The following is a 20140-nucleotide window of genomic DNA, read 5'->3' on the forward strand; positions in this document are numbered from 1 at the left end:
TTTTGATATTAAAATATCAAGAAGGAACTCTTGTCAGTTTTTGTTCTTGTTATGATTTACCAAAGACAGGAAGGCTAATAATACCAGGGAAGACTTTTCAGACTCACAGAAGCCACTCTTAAAAAGTTAATTCCCAATTTATGCAAATAAGCAAAAAAATAATAAACAAGCAGAATTAACTAATTAAAGAGGAAGAATCTGAAAAAGGAAACTGAAGAAATTAAAAAATGACAGAGTGATAAAAAAAAGTGATGTCAAAAAGAAGGTGTAAGTTTAAGCCAGACATGATCTAGAAAATCCAAACCCAAAACCTAGGCCTAATGAAAAAAGAATCCAAAAACATAAAACAAACCACGTAGCAAAAGTCTCAAAGACAATGCAAAACACCCTATTAATCTTAAGCAAACACTGCAATGAGGTTCAAAGAATGGCCAATTGGTATAGCAGCCCAAGCTAACTAATGCAATTTTTCATTCAAGTGACTGCTATCTTTGGAAGGGGTGTTATTGTCGGTGCACCCAATCCAAAATCAGGAAATAAAGGAACGTAATGATCTGGGGTCAAATTACAAATAGAAAGCAAAAAAAGTCAACACAACAAAAGTAAGAGGTAAGCACAAAATGAAAAATATACTGTAAATAAAAGTGTTAACAAGGACTGTACGGTCAGCTCTCTGTAAACCAAAATCTGTGGAGGCTCAAGTCCCTTATATAAAATAGCTTATGTAGTATTTGCATATAACCTACGCACATCCCCATACACTTCAAATCATTTCTAGATTACTTTTAATACCTAGTATAATGTAAATGATATGTAAGTGGTTGTTATACTATATTGTTTAGGGAATAATGACTTTGGCAAACGACATGTCACTTTTCAAAAAGTCTAAGATATTAATTTTCATGTTGAGAGAGTGCACTTTATGTTCACTATTAGCCTTTATGGGATTGCTTTATCCACTTAATTGATTTTAGGAACCATTTTTTTCATGGAAACAAGGAGTGTACACAATGTGACATCAAGAGTTTCACAGTGCCTATCAGCTGATTGTTGACTGAACAACTTTTTTAAAGCAGTGCAGGGCAGGGCTTGGCACTAAGGGTGCGTGTATCAATAATAACATTAGTACATAATTTACAACGTACTTATACCAACGGGCAGTCTGTGTGTATCAAGACCATTTCTAGCTTGCACAGCTTTTGCATGCATGTGTATATATAGAAAACCTTACAGTTTAAAGCTGGTGCCCTGGCGAGGTGTCCGCAGGCTGATGGACAGACTCACTTTGATTGGCCTGGGAGGTGGGGAGCAGTGGTTTAAAGAAGTGTCTTTATTTCCAGAATATGCGTATGTCTTTTTGTTTTGTTTAATAGCGGCAGTACTACAGTAAGTGTAAAGATGGAAACTGTTTCCCACCTTGGAAGTTGGTAGCACTCAGAGGTAGTAAAGATAAGCAAAAAAAAGGCTTTCCTTTTATAACGGTGGCAACTGCTGAGGTCGATATACAGAGCAGAACAAGGGTGTGAGCAGAGCCAACCAACTGAAGAGCAGTATGGTGGCTCAGCAATTGGCTGCCATATAGCAGCTGTAAGCTTACTCCAATGAGCTACTTTTAACTGCTATAGTGGGAGGCTATGGTGGGGTTTGCCTACAGATCACTTCATTTGTGTGGATTCAGCATAGTGCTTGGTGCATGGCAAATTCAGAACTTTCCAGATTTCTTTTTCTTTTTATATTTTTAATCTGTGGTTGTTTGAATCCGCGGATGCATAACTCATAAATGTGGAGGGCCGACTGTACTGCCTAGTTTGACTTTGGCAGTACCGAAAGTAAAATTAAAGAAATGGACTGGGAGATGATAGAGAAAACAAAGTGAGATAAAGGCAGAAACTGAACTTACAAAAACAAAGAACTGAAATATCAAAAGCCAAAAGTTGAAAATGGAAACCAGAAATCTTAATCCATAAATATTCAAAGTCCTAACTTGCTACTTGACTTATTTCTAGCTAAACATGTGCAAAATATAAACTCCAAATACCTGGATACTAAAAAAGACAACCTGACATCGTAGGCAGTGTCTGTGCATTGATGTCATTCATCGAGTTAGGGCTGTTATTTGTTATCAACAGGCAATAGGAACTATTGAGTCAGTTATGACAACAGTGATGCTGTTGTGAAGTACAGAGATCATAAGGACAAAGAATCCTGAGCATACTCAAAATACCTAATAGAGTAGGAAACACAAACAAACCTCGGCCAGTAATCAAGTGAGCAACAAAGAATCTTTATAAATAAAAAAAGAGTTAAAAAAAAAACACTGAAGTGCCAAAGAGTACAAAAAACACAGAAGGCAATCCAAAATGTGAACAAAGTCCCAATGTGAAAAACAACAAATGGTCAAAAGGCACAGTGAAAGTCCACAAAATTCAATAAATCACAATACTCAAAAAAGGGGAATAGATAATGGAGAACTCACTACCGCCATGAGTAGATTTTCAATGAACCACAAGAGGCTGTGGGTTTTTCCTTAGCCCTTATAAGCTGAGGGCTAGTCCCTTGTGGTGAAGAGCAGGTGGCTGTCCCTTTTGGGATCCATTCATAATACACAAGGAACATAACCATAGATACTTAGCCAGATAGAAACAAAAAAAATGCACATTCTTAACATAAAAAAGAACAAAATAGACATAAAAACAGTATTTGAATCACAGCTGGGGGGATCCCTTACGGAAACACAACAGACACAAGATGGCAAAAGGACATGCAGACCACAAAATACACAAAAAGACAAAATCAGGACCTCACTAGTCTGCCTCAACATAGGCCTCACCCTAGAGACCCTGACCCTAAACTCAAGAGGCAGGCTTCCGGGCCTGTCCAGGTTCAAAATGGAGAACTGCCTTTAAAAGTGCAAAAATACTTCTAAATATCCTAAATACACAGAAATTGCCCATCAGGTAAGAGGAAACTGTAAAACCTTTGGCTTAATAGGACAAAGGGAAAGAAAAAATCTAACAATAAGTTCACTATGTCAAGTACACTATCGATTAGCACATCGGAGGCCTCTTTGAAAAAAACTCTTGTTACTAGGTGAAGGACACAGGTAGAAGGTTTTAGCTGTGGAATTATTCTACGTGATTTGGATCAATCTTTTCAATTGAAAAATTTGAACTTGGTTAAAATGGCATGATGAGGTTCAACAGTATTCATTTTGGGGGGAATGTACTATATTATTTCTAATATCATTATTTTGGTTTTATAAATATACCAAAAGCCTTACAAGTTTCAGTAGTAGTTTTTAGGAGGCAATCCATTGAGTGAGCTGGGTTTAGAAGACAATCGATAGTTCAGAATAAAACTCTTGGATTACCAGCATTATTATTTATAATTTTAGAGAAATAGGACTGCCGCTCAATGCAGACTGTTATTATATTCAGTTATTTTTGCCTTCAATATTTCATAGTGGACTATCAGTTTAGCTTTTCTCCATTTACACTCAGCTCTCCAGTATGTTCTCTTTACAGGAGACACTCCTTGAGTCTTCCAAGGTATGATAGCGCTGGAGGATTTCTTAACAGTCTTTTCAGGGGCCACTGTGTCAGTTGCAGCTCTAACCTTAGCATTAAAATTTTCCATCTTACAGGTTACACTATTAGCATTATTAAGGTAAGCACTACAATCAGACTGATTGTTTAGAATATTAGAAAACACTGAAGCTGAAGATGTATCAAAATAATGTTTTTCACACTACGCTTCTCATTAGTTGTAGTCATCACTATTTCTACATAAAATAATATGCAGAAATTGTCTAATATGCCTATATCCATAACCTGTCTTTATTTTTAAATAAAAAAATTTATTTTTAAATAAATTTTAATCTTCCTCCTTTATGTTTGGGCTGGCTGACATGCTGAGTAAGATCAAAAGAGTGCAGTGAGTTCATGAATTCTCTTGCTTTCGAGTCACATTGGTTATCATATAAAAATTGAAATTGCCTACAATTAGGAAACTGACATAGAGATACCCAGTCTGAGAATTCCTCAAAAAAGACACATTATATTTTGCAGGTCTATAAACAGTCAATACGAAAGACTACGACACTCCTTGAATAACCAAGATACTCAAAAGATGTGAGTTTAATTGGCTTGAGTAAATGCTAGCCTTGGCAAACCGATTGAACAAAACTGTAATTCGGAGGTGCTGCTTCAATTAAAAATACCCAGCTTCCATTAACGATAAGCCACATTTCACTCAATGGAAGAAGAGGTGGGCTGGCGCCCTGCCCGGGGTTTGTTTCCTGCCTTGCGCCCTGTGTTGGCTGGGATTGGCTCCCGTGACACTGTAGTTAGGATATAGCGGGTTGGAAAATGGATGGATGGAAGAAAGTCAGTTTTCCTAACACTTATAAGATCGTTGATGTAAACAGTCTTCTTGATTAATGGCCAACTCCGATCCTGGAGAGCCACAGTGGCTACAGGTTTTCTTTCTAACCATTTTTTCAATTAGTAACTCGTTTTTGCTACTTATTAACTTCGTTTAATCTGTTTGCTAAGACGCAGAGCCTTTAAAACAGGTCTGAGTAATGTTGGTCCTGGAGGGCTGCAGTAGCTTCAGGTTTTTGTTCCAGCTCAATTGCTTTGTGAGAACTCATTCATTGCTGATGAAGCACTTACTGCTCCAGTGACATTTTCCTGCTTCATTTTATTTGTCTTCCTTGTTAAGATTTTGAACCCTTACTTGCTTATTTTAGTCTTAAACAGCTGTATTCATTGTTTTAACTACTCCTTATTAGTAATAAGATGCAAATGACAAAGGAACCAGCAGTTCTACATCTAACTTGTCTCCATTTCCACCCGTGTGTATTCATCATTCATTGTTTGGTTTAATTAAGTACTCAGAAGGAAACTGAAGAGAAAGTGAAGAACCGAAAATTAACCATCTGTTTAAGGTTTCAAATCACTTGGATGATATATGTATCATTAGAAAGGAAAAAGAAATTTATGATTTAAGAATGAATTGACATCGTAGAACTAAAACACTAACAAGCCATGAAATTAAATAAGTTCTGTTATTGGTGAGGATTGGCTTCTAATTAAGTAATTGGGTTGGAACGAAAACCTGCTGCCACTGTGGCTGCCAAGGATTGGAGTTGGACACCCCTGGCTAATATTTAGTGAAGCTATTTTTATGGTCTTGAGACAGCTGTTACAGCAGTTTGAAATAGTAATTCATGCTTTGTGTGGATATTTTATTTACTGTATAATCTGTCACTATAGTTCTAATATAGTGCACATCTATAGGTGAAATGGTAATTAAGGTATTCACACTTACACTACTTTGTCCTGGTTTTTTGCTTTGAGCCCTCCCCGACCCTAACCAATTATCTATAGGGGAGAAGCGAAAGTTTTAAATTCATCAAAAATTTCGATCTATGGTTTTTCAATGGATCTTGATGTTTTAGGGTCCCCTGATACTGAAAACATTGATACCTTGATGATGGGTATATGTGTGTCTGTATCTGTGTGTCACAGTTTCTTGAGGATGGTCTTGAGCTAAAACGGCTGGATTGAAAAATACCAAACTCGAAACTTAAGCCTGTTATAAGATGACAATGTGCTGATTAGTTTTTCAGCCAAATGATACAAGAGAAAGTGTTTCTCTAGAGGAACCGTCAAATACTGTAATTTTGCTATTAATTATGAATTCTTCTCATTAATTGCTATCGTAATGACCTATTTTATGATCAGAAAGATCAACATCAGAGTGGTAAATGATTACTGAAATGTAATAGAACATTCTGGATAACATGGTTCCTATAGCACAAAACCTACTGACGCTCACATCTGAATTTTTTAGTCAAGAAAGACAGGCTATATTGTCGAAGAGGACCCAGGCACCAAATCTGTGTTATGTTTAGGGCATGAAATACTACGGTGGCGTACAACTGAATCCCCAAAAACAAGTACTGCTAAGCAAAGTGGGAAAGCGAAGAGGGTCAAAGCAGTTAACAATGGCAACGCTTGCCTGAGATGATGGAGGTGATCTAGACTTGTGTTGCTGAAATCAAGAGATTCCAAAGTCGCTGTCATCTCAAATACTAGTGGGGAAAAACCTCATTTGGCCCAGTCTGCAACCGGCATGGTGTGAAGTTGATGTTGCTGAGTCAAGCAGAGATGTGTCAATCTCAGCTGTCGAGGAGAACTCTTTTAGCAGGACAGCTTTCTGTTCCCTGGGGTGTATCTGTCTAAAAAGGAGTTGCTAAATCTGACTCTCAAGGATCTGGAATTCGTCAACAGTAAGCTGCAGTTCTTTCACTTCTGCTTCACTTCCTATGAGAGACAGAGAGAGAGGTTCCTTGTAAAGGTTCCTTTAAAAAACGCAAAATGAATCTACACCTTCTTTCCTGAAATATCACTCTAAATGAAACTTGTTGATTTGGAAAACTTCCATTGCATCCAGCCTATCAGCAAGAAGGAATAGCTTTAATGAACGCAATTTCGATATGGCCTTCTTTAAACTCTTCCCATATTCTTAAAATGAAATGTTGTATTGGAAGTAAAAGGCAGTTTCAGCTTCATAGTAAGTTTAGACATTGAGTAGTCTTTGTTTGAAATGTTTTTGTGAAATTCAAAGCAAAAATAAAGAGAAAAATTGGGATAACACAAAAGAAAGAAAACCTATTTTCTATGACGTTTCTGTTCAAAGCTTGCATATTTTGTTTACATTTCTGTTAGTTTCTCACGTTATTACATGCATACATATGATCAGAAAAATTCATGCCACCTTATACCTTTCTGTTTGCAAGCAAATAATCTAATCTGTCTAACAGTTCTTTGTTCTAGATAACTACTAAATAGTATTGATCAGAAAAATTCCATAGAATGTTTTTTGTAACAAATTTGCTAGGTTTGCTAGGAAATTTTTCACTGAATTTTTCCCTGAAAATTCGCTGTATGGCTGGATTAGGCAAACTTTTTTTTACCCACCTCCCCATGATGCTTTGCAAGATTACTGTCACATCACAGAGCTGTAGTAGTCAATCTTCGATGGAGTTGTTATTACCTGATTTGTGCCACCTGCCCGATTTACATGATGGATGTCCTATAAGTTGTAAAAGGCGCTATATAGGCACCTGACCCAACACAGACTCACACCAGAGGCACGTATAAAAACCAAGAAGTTTTTATTTTTCTTCACCTGTGGGGCACGTCTTCCCTGTGATCCCCACAGGCACAGCACAGTCTCAAGTACACCCAAGTACACCCACCAAAACACACCACACACTTTCTTCTTCTTCCACCACTCCTCCTCCAAGCTTTGTCCTCCTCCTCCCGACTCTGACCATTGAGTGGTGGTTGCTGGGCCCTTTTTTAGTCCACCCGGAAGTGCTCCAGGTGGTTGATTGCTGAGTTTTGGTTGAACTTCTGGGTGTGGTGAATATGCTGCCCATACGGGCTCAGGAGTCCCAGTTGCAGCACCCCCTGGTGGCGCCTGTGGGACCCAACAGGGCTGCACCCAATTCCAATTCTCATGGAGCCCTGCGGGAAACAGAAGCACCGCTCCAACCCAGGGTGGTGGCCATCTAGCGTCCAGGGAGAGGTATTGCACAGTCCATGGCTGCTCCCCCTGAACATATAATGAAGGGGCATCCCGGCCGGGGTCCAAAGTGTACCCCACCAAATATGGCACTGTCTAGTATATAATGCTGATCTCTTGCATCACAGGCTCTGTGGGTGTTAGTCATAGTGAAAGGAGTTCAGGAGACATAAAGGGACAGATAGAAGACTTGGAGTATTGCAGACTTGGAGTACAATTTTATCTCAGGGAAGAAAGGTGGCACAGTGGTTAGCATCGCCGTCTCGCAGTTCAGATATTTCTGGCGCCCGTAATTGGTCCAGAATATTCCCTAGCTTCCCTAGTTCTCAGAGACACTTAAAAGACCATTGCACTATTACAATCCACTTCAAACTACAGTAGCTCAAATTTTGAATCCCTTGTTGACTTAAAGGCATTTAGCAAAGCAAAGTTTGCCATAGTTCCCGAACACTTTTGCAATTTTGCCATACTTGGAACAAAGTGAATTTTGTAGTGTTCACTCATCTCTACTAACAAATTGACTCCTTCAATAAATACATTACAGATACAGCTGAGAATTTCCATTATGTAATAGCTTACACAGGATAGAAGAGTCTGTCATTAACTATGTAACCATCTGTAATTAAAATTTTATTTCGTTTAAGCAAGCGGTTATGTTAATTTTAACATTAACTGTTCAAGATTGGCTAATACAGTAAGCAAATGTTCACAGTCTATATGGCACACTTTTGTAGAAAATGTGTCATTTTTTTATATTTATGTTGGTAAAATGACTACTTTGTTCTTGTTTACTGCTTGTAACGTTTAAAACATAAATTTCTAGGAGACGTACAGTAAGTTGTACTACCATACCGTTCATGATGTTCACAAGAATTGTTTTGCTTTATAAGCTAATACTTCAACCAACATTGGTTTTGTGTGTTTATTTTGATTTTCCTGGTTCATTGTTGTCTTTGCAGTTTTCTACGGCTCCTACTTTGACTACATATCAGCTTGGAACAAGAAGGTCAATGATGAAAATATACTTGTTGTAATATATGAAGAGCTGAAAAAAGTAAATACTCTTCCATTTTATTTGTTATTTTATTGTCCAAAGAAAAAGTATACATTTTATCATTAATGAATAGGAAACATTTAGACACCTTATAACCTTAAAAGGATTGCATAAAGGTTAATGCTGCCACTTCACAGATCCAGCATCCTTGGTTCAAATCCTCCATATTCTCTGTATGCATATCAGTTTTCATTCCATTTCTAAAAGATTTGCATGTTAGATAAATAGGCAGTCCTAAATTATCCTCATGAGGATGAGGGGGTCCTCAGAAGAACTGGCAGACCACATAGTCGGTTCCTGCCTCATGTCCAGTACTACTGGGCCGGGGTCTGGTTTCTTCTCAATTATGAAAGAGATTGCACAGTTTTGAGATTGTTTGTTATAAACTGAATGCCAATTTCATTGCCGCTCAAGTTGTTTTGGGCAAATTAATTATAAATGCAATAATAATTTTTTTTTTCAATTTCATTTATTTCCAGAACATGGCAGAAGAAATTAAGAAAATTGCCAAATTCTTGAATTTGACAATTACTGAAGAGCAGATCCAATCAATCAGTAGTAAGAGTACATTTAAATCAATGAAGGAAAACTCTATGAATACTCATGGTATAATGGGGAATAGTATATTCAGGAAAGGTAAAAAACTTTTTCTTCATTTCCTTTTTGTTTTTTTTGCATGGTGTTGCATTTGTTAATACTGCTGTAAAAACGGGCTGGGCACCCAAACTGGATATCCACCCCTCCGTGTCCCTGTGAGTTTTCTCCAGGAATTCCCGCTTCCTCCACATCCCAGACTTGTGTTGTGTTTAAATTACAGCCTGTATGATGACATGTGTAGTGTGTGGTGGTCCTTGCTGTGGATTCACCGCAACACAAAAAGTGTCCAATACCATCCAGTAACTAAATGGAAAAAAGCAGGCTTTCAAAATGGACGAATGAAAGAAATGTCTGCTTTACTGACTTTGACTGCATTCAAGCTGCGTAATCAGCAGAGTAACTTAAAAATGCAATTTATATGTAATATATTATAAATGTGATCATATTTACAACATGCCTTTTAAAGCAAGCTCATGGAACTCTGTTCTGTATGAAGAAAACAAAGATCTAATACAAATATTAAACTTCACTGAACCCAACAGCAGTTAAATGAACCTTTAAAAATAGGAAAGATTTGTTGAAGGCGAAAAAATGTAAATCAATATACAAAGAGTAGCATAAGTTGGAAAGTTTTTGAAGTGGCTGGTGTGTAGATAAATTAAGAGGGAAGGCCGGAGTGTTCGTCAGCTATCACTTTATGTTACATTATGTAGCGGTCATTTATATCTTTCAGTATGTTTGGGTTTTTTTTTTTAACCATACCATTTTTTATAAATTAGATTTTATTATTAAGCAATAACAGGAACATGTCACGGAAACATTTTGTTATATAGGTTTCAGAAAAGAATTATAGATTTACAAGAGAGTAGCCCTGCGGTGGGTTGGCACCCTGCCCGGGATTGGTTCCTGCCTTGTGCCCTGTGTTGGCTGGGATTGGCTCCAGCAGACCCCCGTGACCCTGTGTTTGGATTCAGCGGGTTGGAAAATGGATGGATGGAAGAGAGGAGCCATTACACACATATATAAACCCCCAAAAGAGAGATATAGATGGATAGAGTTGCAGACCGTAATGTAAATACTGACAGAAAAATTGCAAAACATATGTAAAACATACCTGGGCCTTTAATCTGGAAGAGCTGGTAATGAGCATCACTGAGCATAGTGTTTGCGAGAGGTGTCATAGGAGCAGTACACACATTTAAGCTGTATATTTTGATGGTTAGGCTTTTTAAAAGAATTCCATGAAACATGGAGGTGAAGGGAAGAGCTTTTCAGAGTCTGGTCAGAAGCCCTGAACACTTTAAGTACAGACTGATCTTAAAGCAGTAGTTGTGTTTATGCCTTTGAGTTAATATTAAAATATTTATGCAGATTGACTCAGAAACAATTGGTACATGATGGCAAATACCATGCTAGCTTTAATTACAGTATGCAAATTATTATTACTGCAGTGGGTTGGCACCCTGCCCGGGATTGGTTCCTGTCTTGTGCCCTGTGTTGGCTGGGATTGGCTCCAGCAGACCCCCGTGACCCTGTGTTCGGATTCAGCGGGTTGGAGAATGGATGGATGGATGGAAATTATTATTAGCAAATCCAAAAATCAAATGTTCTCTTAACTGTACACTCATTCTACTCGTTGAAGAGGACTACACAAAAATAACTTTGATTAACTTTGATTATGTTAACAATCTTTCAAATAGAGCGGCTCTGTCCAATAAGTGCATTCAACTAGTATTTTTATCTACAGGTATACCACCATACAGTGCCAATCTGAATTTCTGGTTCTGCCAGAGATTTTAATATCTCAGTGTTCTGGTGACCTCTGCTGGATATTTTTCTAATTCCAGATTTGATCCTGGATGTCTTATTGAGAATATAGCTGTGTTCACATTTAGTTAGAAGTAAAGTTCAGCTTGGCACCTACAACAACAGTTCTTCCTGCTAACTTAAAATTCATTTGTAAGCTCTTAGTCATGCATTTCCTTTAAGCATTAATTCTGCATAGTGTTATACTGTATATTCTATATAGTGATTTTTAACCATATTTCAATATCCATATGGATGTTTACATTGAGAAAGAAAATGATGTGCATTTACTGTACGGGATAGCTCTCGCTATAGTGGGATAGTGTCGCTATTTGTTATGACTTTTTGTTAATTTTGCTTTTTGAACAAATTGTAATTTAAAGTTTATGGCTCTTCATGTCATTATATTTGTAAAAAGCTGCTGGTCTAAACATTTTAAATGCAACATAGTCTCTATATAGCCATCAATTTGTTGGTGTCCTGATATGTTGTCATTTTTATGCAACCAATATCTTTGCATGTAATTCATTCTGCAGGAAAAAAAGCCATAGACCTCTGCCTCAGTGAAAGTTCTAGTAATGTTTGGCAATCTGTATATGCTTGAGTTTGCTGTTTGACAGCAGAGGCCTTTTTTTGGCAACCCTCTCAAACAACTTGTGGTTATGTAGGCGATGTCTGATCGCAGTTCTGGAGACTTTCAGACCCCTAGACCCAGTTAACATCTCCAGCTGTGATCCTAGGAGATTCTTTTGCCACTTTAACTATCCTTTTGACTGTGCATGAGGTCAATATAAACATATATCCTCTTCTAAGCCAACTGTTAACATCTACAGTTGCTTTAAATTTATTGATTAAATTCCTGATATTGGAAATGGGCATTTTTCAACCATTTAGCTAAATTCTTATTGTTATTTCCTGATTTTGTGCGATTCAACAACCTTTTGTCACACATCAATGCTGTGTTTTCAGGTTATTACCATTGTGATGGATGACTAAAGAAATATGGCCTGTGTATAAGCTTATTTTTACCTCAGTGAAACAGGAAGTCATGGTTGACCATTTAAGTGTTCCTACTCACTCAGATTAATCTATAAAATTTAAAAATGAATGGGAGCTAATAATTGAGGCACACATATGTTTGAGAAAAATGTTTGTTTTATGATGAAACATTTTTTCTTTTTAATTACTGGTAACACTTTAGATTAGGTATTGCAAAAATGCATCTATTACTCAATTAATCTTATGTAACAAGACCTTAACAAAGGCTTCTTTAGTTCTTCATCACACTTCTAAAACATCAGTAGATAAGTTATTCATCTATGTGCTGTGTGGTAAAAAAAGGATTCATAGGTCTTATTTACTCTCTCTATATATAAAATCCATCCATCCATCCATTTTCCAACCCACTGAATCCGAACAAAGGGTCAAGGGGGTCTGCTGGAGCCAATCCCAGCCAACACAGGACACAAGGCAGGAACCAGTCCTGGGCAGGGTGCCAACCCACCGCAGTATATATAAAATCCTAAGCCTAAAAGTGCAATGATTTTGTGTAATGATTTTATGTCACGTTTTTATGTTACGTTATTGTCACGCTTTAAATCAGGCTTATTTTAGAACCTACATATATATGTTTGGTATCATTCTTTTCAGAATTCATCGAACTTTAGTGTGATGTTGTTAGAACAATGCCCACGGTCCAATCACTTCTCATTTGTGTGAATGCTATTGTCAGACAGTTCCTGCGCTCTCAGCTCCAAGTGGGGTCAGAAATAAAAGACAAAGAGTAGAAGACAAAGTAGAATGTCCTAAAGAGGTTCAAAAACTTTGGCACAATACACACGCAGAGCAGGTTAGAGATTATGAAAGTACTAAAATTTGAAAGTCTCAAAAAAATGATAGTAAAGATTGCATTAGCATTAGCACATGGAAATAATTTCTCAATGAACTAAAGGATCAGCGAAAAGAGATCAAATATTTGGACATAGGTGATATGACAAAAGTATGTAGATATTGTTTGGCTTTAAAGTTTAAGTTGGAGATTTGTAGATCATCTAATTTGTGTTGCCATCAGGGAAAAGTAGTGTTTCTTCCCAATAAAGAGGCGTATCTGCGAGAATTAAAAGATTTGCATTTGGTGAAAGTGAAATCCACATAAACGAATGGCAGAGATGCAAGTGGCTGGCGTGAAGCGCAGGCCGGGGGGATTGGCGAGTGAAGCGAGCACAAGGCAAAGCCTCCTGGTACTAAATATATAATATCAAGAGAAATGTATTTCAGTTAAGCCACCTCAGAGCACTTCAAATTGAAGCTTTGCAAGTAGGTCACATTGCGGAGATGAATACACAAACTTTACTCATGCGTTGGTAGTGTTATGAAGACTCAAAGAAGTGCATGTTAAAATCTTGTTATACAGGGAGGCCCACGAAAAAGTGGCCCGCCTCCACCGAGATGACTGCATCAACGTGGTGAAGAGAAAAATGTTCAAATTTGGTACTCACTTTTACAGAAGATGCTGAAAGTGATCTCCTTGTGCGTCAATACATGTCTATGCCGTACATGACTGTAGCTGCCTATCTGGGTGCAGACGAAACAGGCCACCCTGTTTAATAGTAAATTAGTAATAGCTCTTCCAGATTAAAGGCCCAGCTAAAGTGTTAACACAATTATTTTACTTCAGTTAACGGTTACATTTTTCTTAATATTTTGAATGAGAATAAACAATAAAGACATTTTTACAGTCTGTTTTCATTTTATTTACCGTATATACTCGAATATAAGGTGAGTTTTTCAGCACCCAAAATGTGCTGATAAACGTCACCATCGGCTTATATTTGAGTCAGGTCCCGCTGCGAGTGAGAGAGAGAGCGTGAGAGAGAGAGACAGACAGACACACACACACATGCGCGAGAGAGAGAGAGAGAGAGACACGTGAGCAAGAGAAGGACACACGCGAGAGAGACACACACACACACACACATGCACGTGCCTCGTGAGAGAAAGACACACACATGCACAGCGGCGCGAGAGAAAGACACACACACACACGTGCGCTGCATGAGAGAGAGAGGGCTGGCAGCATAAGGCAGAGAAGGCAGTTAAAGAATGCACAAGGCTTGTTTTTAAAGATTTAAATTAATGTATGGTAATTTTATTGGTATTTATTTAGATTATTGAAACTTACCATTAGCTGCTGCATTTCCCACCCGAGGCTTATACTCGAGTCAATAAGTTTTTCCAGTTTTTGTAGGTAAAATTAGGTACCTCTGCTTATATTCGGGTCGGCTTATACTCGAGTATATACGGTACCATGTATGCCAATATTAGTTGAGTGCTCTGTATCAGGTGAAACACACTCTGCCAAACTCAGCAATGTAGAAAGAGAAACTCTAAATGTCTTTGCATCTAGTAACACAAATATATAACTGTGACTGAGCAAGATTGTGTTTTGTGTAGCAGCAGCTAGCATTGACCAATGATAGATATGGTGTCATGAGGATTGGCTACTCTGTACTGACCGTGTTTGTGTGTGCCTGATAGCAGACTGGCATTCTATTAAGAGCTTCACACTCACAGAATAGGCTCTGCAAAGAAAACTAAATGAGATGAATCAGTGTTATAAAGTTCTAAGAGCTAATCAGGTTGGTGTAGAATTAAGACTAATTATATAATATTGTTTTCACCGCAACTCAGGTGATACTGGTGACTGGAAAAATTGTTTTCCTGAAGAACATAGCAAGGCAATAGATGACAAATTTGAGAAGCACCTTGAAGGGACAAAGATTGGAGACCTTCTAAAATATAATGAATATTGTAAATGACTGTATAAAAAGGAAATTCTTCATATTGATCAATAAACTTTTTGGAAAAAAGATGACTCCTACTATGTTTTTAAACTACAATGTTATAATTTAAATAATACCATTCAAAATAAGCTGCTGTGTTTGTCATTATTTATGAACTTTACATGTTGTTTACTGCATAATTATATTCACAAAAATTGTTACTCTGGCACACACATGACTATATACATTGTAATCTATAAGGCTTCAGGAAGTCAAATCCACATATAAAATTGGTAAAAACTACTTTTTCTTTTATATGGAGAAGACTGGGTCTGAGCATCTCCAAAATGGCAGGTCTTGCCATGTTCCCAGTATGCAGTAGTTAATACCTACCAAAAGTGGTCCAAGGAAATAAAACTGGTGAATCGGTGACAGGGTCATGGATGTCCATGTTGACCCCTGTCCTCTGGTGAAAGCTCCTACAATGGACACCTGAGCTTCAAAACTGAACTTTGGAGCAATGGGCAATGGGAGAAGGTGGCCTGCTCTGATGAATCATGATTTCTTTTGGATCATGTGGATGGCCAGGTGTGTGTGCATCATTTACTTGGGACAAAATAGGAGCAGGATTCACTATGGGAAGAAGGCAAGCCACAATGCAAAAATTGTTCAGAAATGGTTTGAGGAACATGACAAGTGTTGACTTGGCCTCCAAATTCCCTAGATCTCAATCAGACTAAGCATGTGTGGGATGGGCTGGAAAGCAAAGTTTGATCTATGGATGTTCCACTTCACAACTTGCAGCTTCTTCTGCTAATATCTTGGTGCCAAACACCATAGGACACCTTCAGAGGTCTTGTGGAGTCCATGCTTTGACAGGTCAGAGCTATTTTGGCAGCATAAGGAGGACCAAAACAATATTAAGCAAGTGGTTTCAATGTTGTGGCTGATCAGTGTATATATATTGCGACCATTAGGGGGTGTTACAAAACCTCAGACTCCAGACAAGACAACATAGACACAAGTCCCAGGTTCAAAAGAACTTCTCTTAAACAGAATTCCTTGTATAGGCTTCATCTTGAACTTTACATTCAGAAGCACAGTTACAATTCTTTTTCTCATCACTTCTCCCGGCAAACCTTGTCCACCACCTCACAGCTCTGACTGCCTTTCTTAGGTGGAGAAACTTATTTTATGGAGGACTCAGGAGTACTTCCAGTGTCATAGAGTTGGACGACAGAAGCACTTCCAGACAAACTGCACTTCCAGCGAAACAGGTAGGTCTTCTCCCTGCAGCATCCCAGTGTAATGGACCAACAATATTCAACCTGACTTTCTCAAAAGGCAATTCCAGAATTGGCATTGAAGAGAACATGAAGGTGTATGCGCAGAGATTATTTGATAGTCAGGGCAAGACTTACAAAATTGTTACAAAACACATATCTTTACCCATATTTATCCAGTTATTAGAAATCATATGGTATAAGCAGCTTTTTTTATTATAAAGTGTGGCATTTTCAAAGTGTGCGCATCTTGTTTTCTATAGAGCATCTACCAAGCAAACCTGCTTAAATGCAAACTCCAAGCCAATGTCCTTTTTACAACTGCACAAACTCAGCCCATGCACTGGCCAATGCACCCTGAGTCTCTTTCTAGTGAAAGAAAAGAGAAGAAAAATCCAGCCTACCTAACCTTCACTGACAAAACAGTAAAAGCTTAGTTAAAAAACTTCTAAGAACGAAGCTCCTTTATAATGAAATCGGCATATAACACACTGTGGCAAAAGTGCACCTTCAAGTATCAGTCTGCTAGAGTGCTTTGCTTGCTGTGTTGCTTCTTTATGCACAATAGTTGCTGCCTGCTCTTGATCTTGTGTGCTCTAGAATGTGAAGTCATGTATGCTTAGTTATTTCTTATGTACCATAGCATTAATATTTTTTAGAAAATAAAAAATATAATTTTTCCAGTTTATCACAAAAATGTAAAGCAATATCTTCAGAAACTAAAATGCAGATTATAAAGGAGGATGAAGAAGGAGAAAAGAAGCACCACATAGCAAAATCACTGGGGATAGCACCCAGCCATGAAAGCATCTGATGCCAAACATGGAAGAGGGGGTGCAGATAGAAACTACTTAACTGAAAGGACTTCAGAGATGCTTCTCTACTCCAATAATCTGGGTGCTTGGCTACAGGCGAGTCCCTTGGGAATGCTAACTTGAAGAGTCTCTCAGAGTTGAGGAAAGTGAGGCAGATGGTGTTGCTACTGAGTCCAAGTGAGGTGTGAGGTGAAGCAGCAGCATGAATGTCTAAGCAGAGAAAATTCACAGAAGAGTGTGTGGGACAGCATGGAAGGAGTTAGTGTTAGCCATGCTTGGCAGGAGCATTGTAAGGTATCCAAGGAAGGAGATGAAAAGTCGCACGAGTTGTTACATTAGTTGTTACAAAATTTCTTATAACACACTAAAATCCAGGAAGGGGTCTGTTTCATTTACTGAGATATTATAGCAAATTTCTGAGGCCCATAGCTTTTAAGGAAAATGCAGGTAAAAGTCTAACAGTCCCCAGCCCCTCTCTCAGGTACTGCATGATGTATCACTGTGCACAACAATTAAAGGTTTTAGTAGAATATCACCAAGGTGTTTCATTTGTTCTGCCATTGGCTATAGCTCATCCAATCCAAAGACTTATTCTGAAGTCAGGAAAAAATGTGAAGCAAGTGGCATTGACACCACATACCATATGCTACAATTATTAGGAAAAATGTGTTTCACCATCAACTTGTTACTTGCAGAGGCCATACAGCCTCCTAAAAGATCATATTTACTGTAAATAAAGCCACATCTTACAGCAAGCACATCAAATGTGTCTCAGTTAAATTGATTACCCTAATCTTAACTGAAAGAAATTAAAACATTTAACATTATTGAAATTTAAGTTGTTAGGGAAAAAGGTACAAGAAAGAATAACACATTAAAAAACAAACAACAAAATTAAACATTATTCCATGGCAATAACTGGCTCAAAACAAACAGAAGCAAATGTGAAAAACAGAAACTTAAACAAAACTAAACCATTTGATTGTGTAAATAGAAAGCAACACCAACACTTAACGCTTTAAGAAATAAGGAATTTCCAGAACAGCATAAATATTAGGCAACAAAGTATATAGTTCAATAAGCCTAGGACTTCATCTTAAGCACTAAATCATTAACTAGGAGCATAGCACCCAAAAAACAGAACAGATATGAACTCAAAATTCTACACACTGTAAAAAAACAAGAAACTAGCTAAAAACATGTTCATATTCCAGGTCCTCACCTACTCTGCCAGTGAAAGGTTAGTACTGAACATTAGGCTTTCGTGGTACTGAAACAGGTCAATGGGCTTTGACGCTCTTAACACCCCAATATAACTGACTTGTTATAACTGGTACAGCCCAAGTGGAGATTGTAGCTATATTATAACATAGCTATAAACATTCAAACAGTGATCCATGATTTGTTTTCAGATAGAGACAGGCGTTGAAAACAGTAGGACAAAATTAGAATGCTCAACAACAGGACAAAACTAATTTACAGTTATAAGTAAACCGATGTATTGTTCATCCTATTTCTTGCATTTATACGGTGTATTTCAACAATATCAGACAATTACAGGCTCCCTCAGCTGGCTCACTTTACATCTCTAATTAGGGGAACCAGCCTACAAGCGCAACTGCAGCATATTTGTTACTGGCCACCTCTTCAATTTTAAAATGGTTAACAGTATTGTTTAAGATGTCAGTCATCCTACACTGTCACTTTTCTCCCTTGTCTATTCATTCACAGTCATACTGCTAGACTGAGAGCACATTTAATAAAACAAATCTTAAGGTCGTTCTACTGACTGACTGTTTCAACATCCTCTCTACTGACAGCTGTGTTTTTGTTTCTTGTATATGTGTGGCACACTCAAAAAAATAAAAAAAGAGTGTCCACAATAGTTTTTTTTTATTAATGTAATAAATCACCAAAAGTGATGCTATTTAGGAAACAATGGGTTCCTGTTGTAGAGTGGACTGTGAAAACAAACTGTGGAATGGAGCCGTAATAAATAGGAATGTGTTTCACACTGAAATGGTTTTGTCAGGGTTGCTGTAAAGGGCCAAACTTCTGCCTGCCTCTCAGACGCAACTTGGACAATGGACTGAAAGCGGTGTGCTCTCATTGCTGCTTCACTTTACCTATATTCCACAGTTAGAAGATTACGTCACCATTGAGGGCCGGTGGAGTTCAGTTCCAGACCTGGTTAACGTAGCTCGTATAAACTTCTGGATTTGCTACATTTTTGTTGCTGTGGCACACTTGTGGGGCCCATAACATATGTTTAAATTGAATTTTAATATGTACACATAATAACAATAATTTTTGGTAAAGACGAGTCCTATCATATTATCTCATCGAATGGTAAATAATGGTAGATAATGTAAAATCAACTGAATTGTTAGAACATGAACAGGCATGGACAGGTTTGTGGCAAAGGAAATTTAACATAAGTATATGTGAAGTATCACTCATTTCAAGTACAAATGTTAGATTTAAAAGCATAATATGAGGTGTGAAACTTGGACTTACGCCTTGTAAGAAGGATCTGAGTGACGTGATGAAGTCTTCACTTTACAGACAGTATATCAACACTGGCTAAAGTTAGTTTAATTAGGCTGATCAGTGCAGTACAAGTCAAGGAAGATTAACACACTACCACATAAGTCTCATCTGGAGTACTAAGTGCAGTTTGGTGTTATAAAAACGCATAAAAAAAGTGCTAGAGAATGTCCAGAAGAGAGCTACTAGGCTAATTTGAGGACTGCGAGGTATGAGTTATGAGGAGAGGATGAAGAACCTTTTCAGTTTAAGCAAACAGTGATTATGAAGAGATATGAAGTGTACAAAATTATGAAGGGACTAGTATGGCAAATGCTGTTATTAAATATCTTTGACAACAGTAACATTGAGACACTGATGGAAACTTATTAAGTGTAAATTTTACACAAACATTACATCTGAATGTCCAAGTCTCCCAAAATTCTGATTTTTTCTCATTCCAACAACAAATTCAACCCCCAGAAACCCAACACTAGACACTCAGCAATCATCATCCTAAACCACCCCTTCTTTCTCTTCTTTCTCTTCTTCATGTTGTGCCTTTCCTCACTAGGAAGTGTCTCGTTTAGAAACAAACCCAACTCAGAATCCTGTATTATTTAAGGTAAATAAGAGATAGATAGATAGATAGATAGATAGATAGATAGATAGATAGATAGA

At 37.7% G+C, this 20140-nt stretch overlaps 1 protein-coding gene across 4 annotated transcripts in view; it reads left to right on the forward strand.

The window, feature by feature from the left end:
* The window catches only part of LOC114648297 (sulfotransferase 6B1-like), a 145056-nt gene that overhangs the window by 29094 nt on the left and 95822 nt on the right, over window positions 1-20140 (forward strand). Inside the window, exons 5-7 of one of the 4 annotated variants that reach the window (XM_051925615.1) lie at window positions 8556-8650; window positions 9130-9286; window positions 14744-14817. In XM_051925615.1, the coding sequence (XP_051781575.1) occupies window positions 8556-8650; window positions 9130-9286; window positions 14744-14817 (326 nt within the window). Of the gene's footprint in view, window positions 1-8555; window positions 8651-9129; window positions 9287-14743; window positions 14985-20140 lie in introns of those variants that run through there. The other 3 variants (XM_028797252.2, XM_051925614.1, XM_051925613.1) reach the window with 3 other exon arrangements.

This window comes from Erpetoichthys calabaricus, chromosome 3 (assembly GCF_900747795.2).
Source record: "Erpetoichthys calabaricus chromosome 3, fErpCal1.3, whole genome shotgun sequence".
In the NCBI taxonomy this organism is placed as follows: Eukaryota; Metazoa; Chordata; class Cladistia; order Polypteriformes; family Polypteridae; genus Erpetoichthys; species Erpetoichthys calabaricus.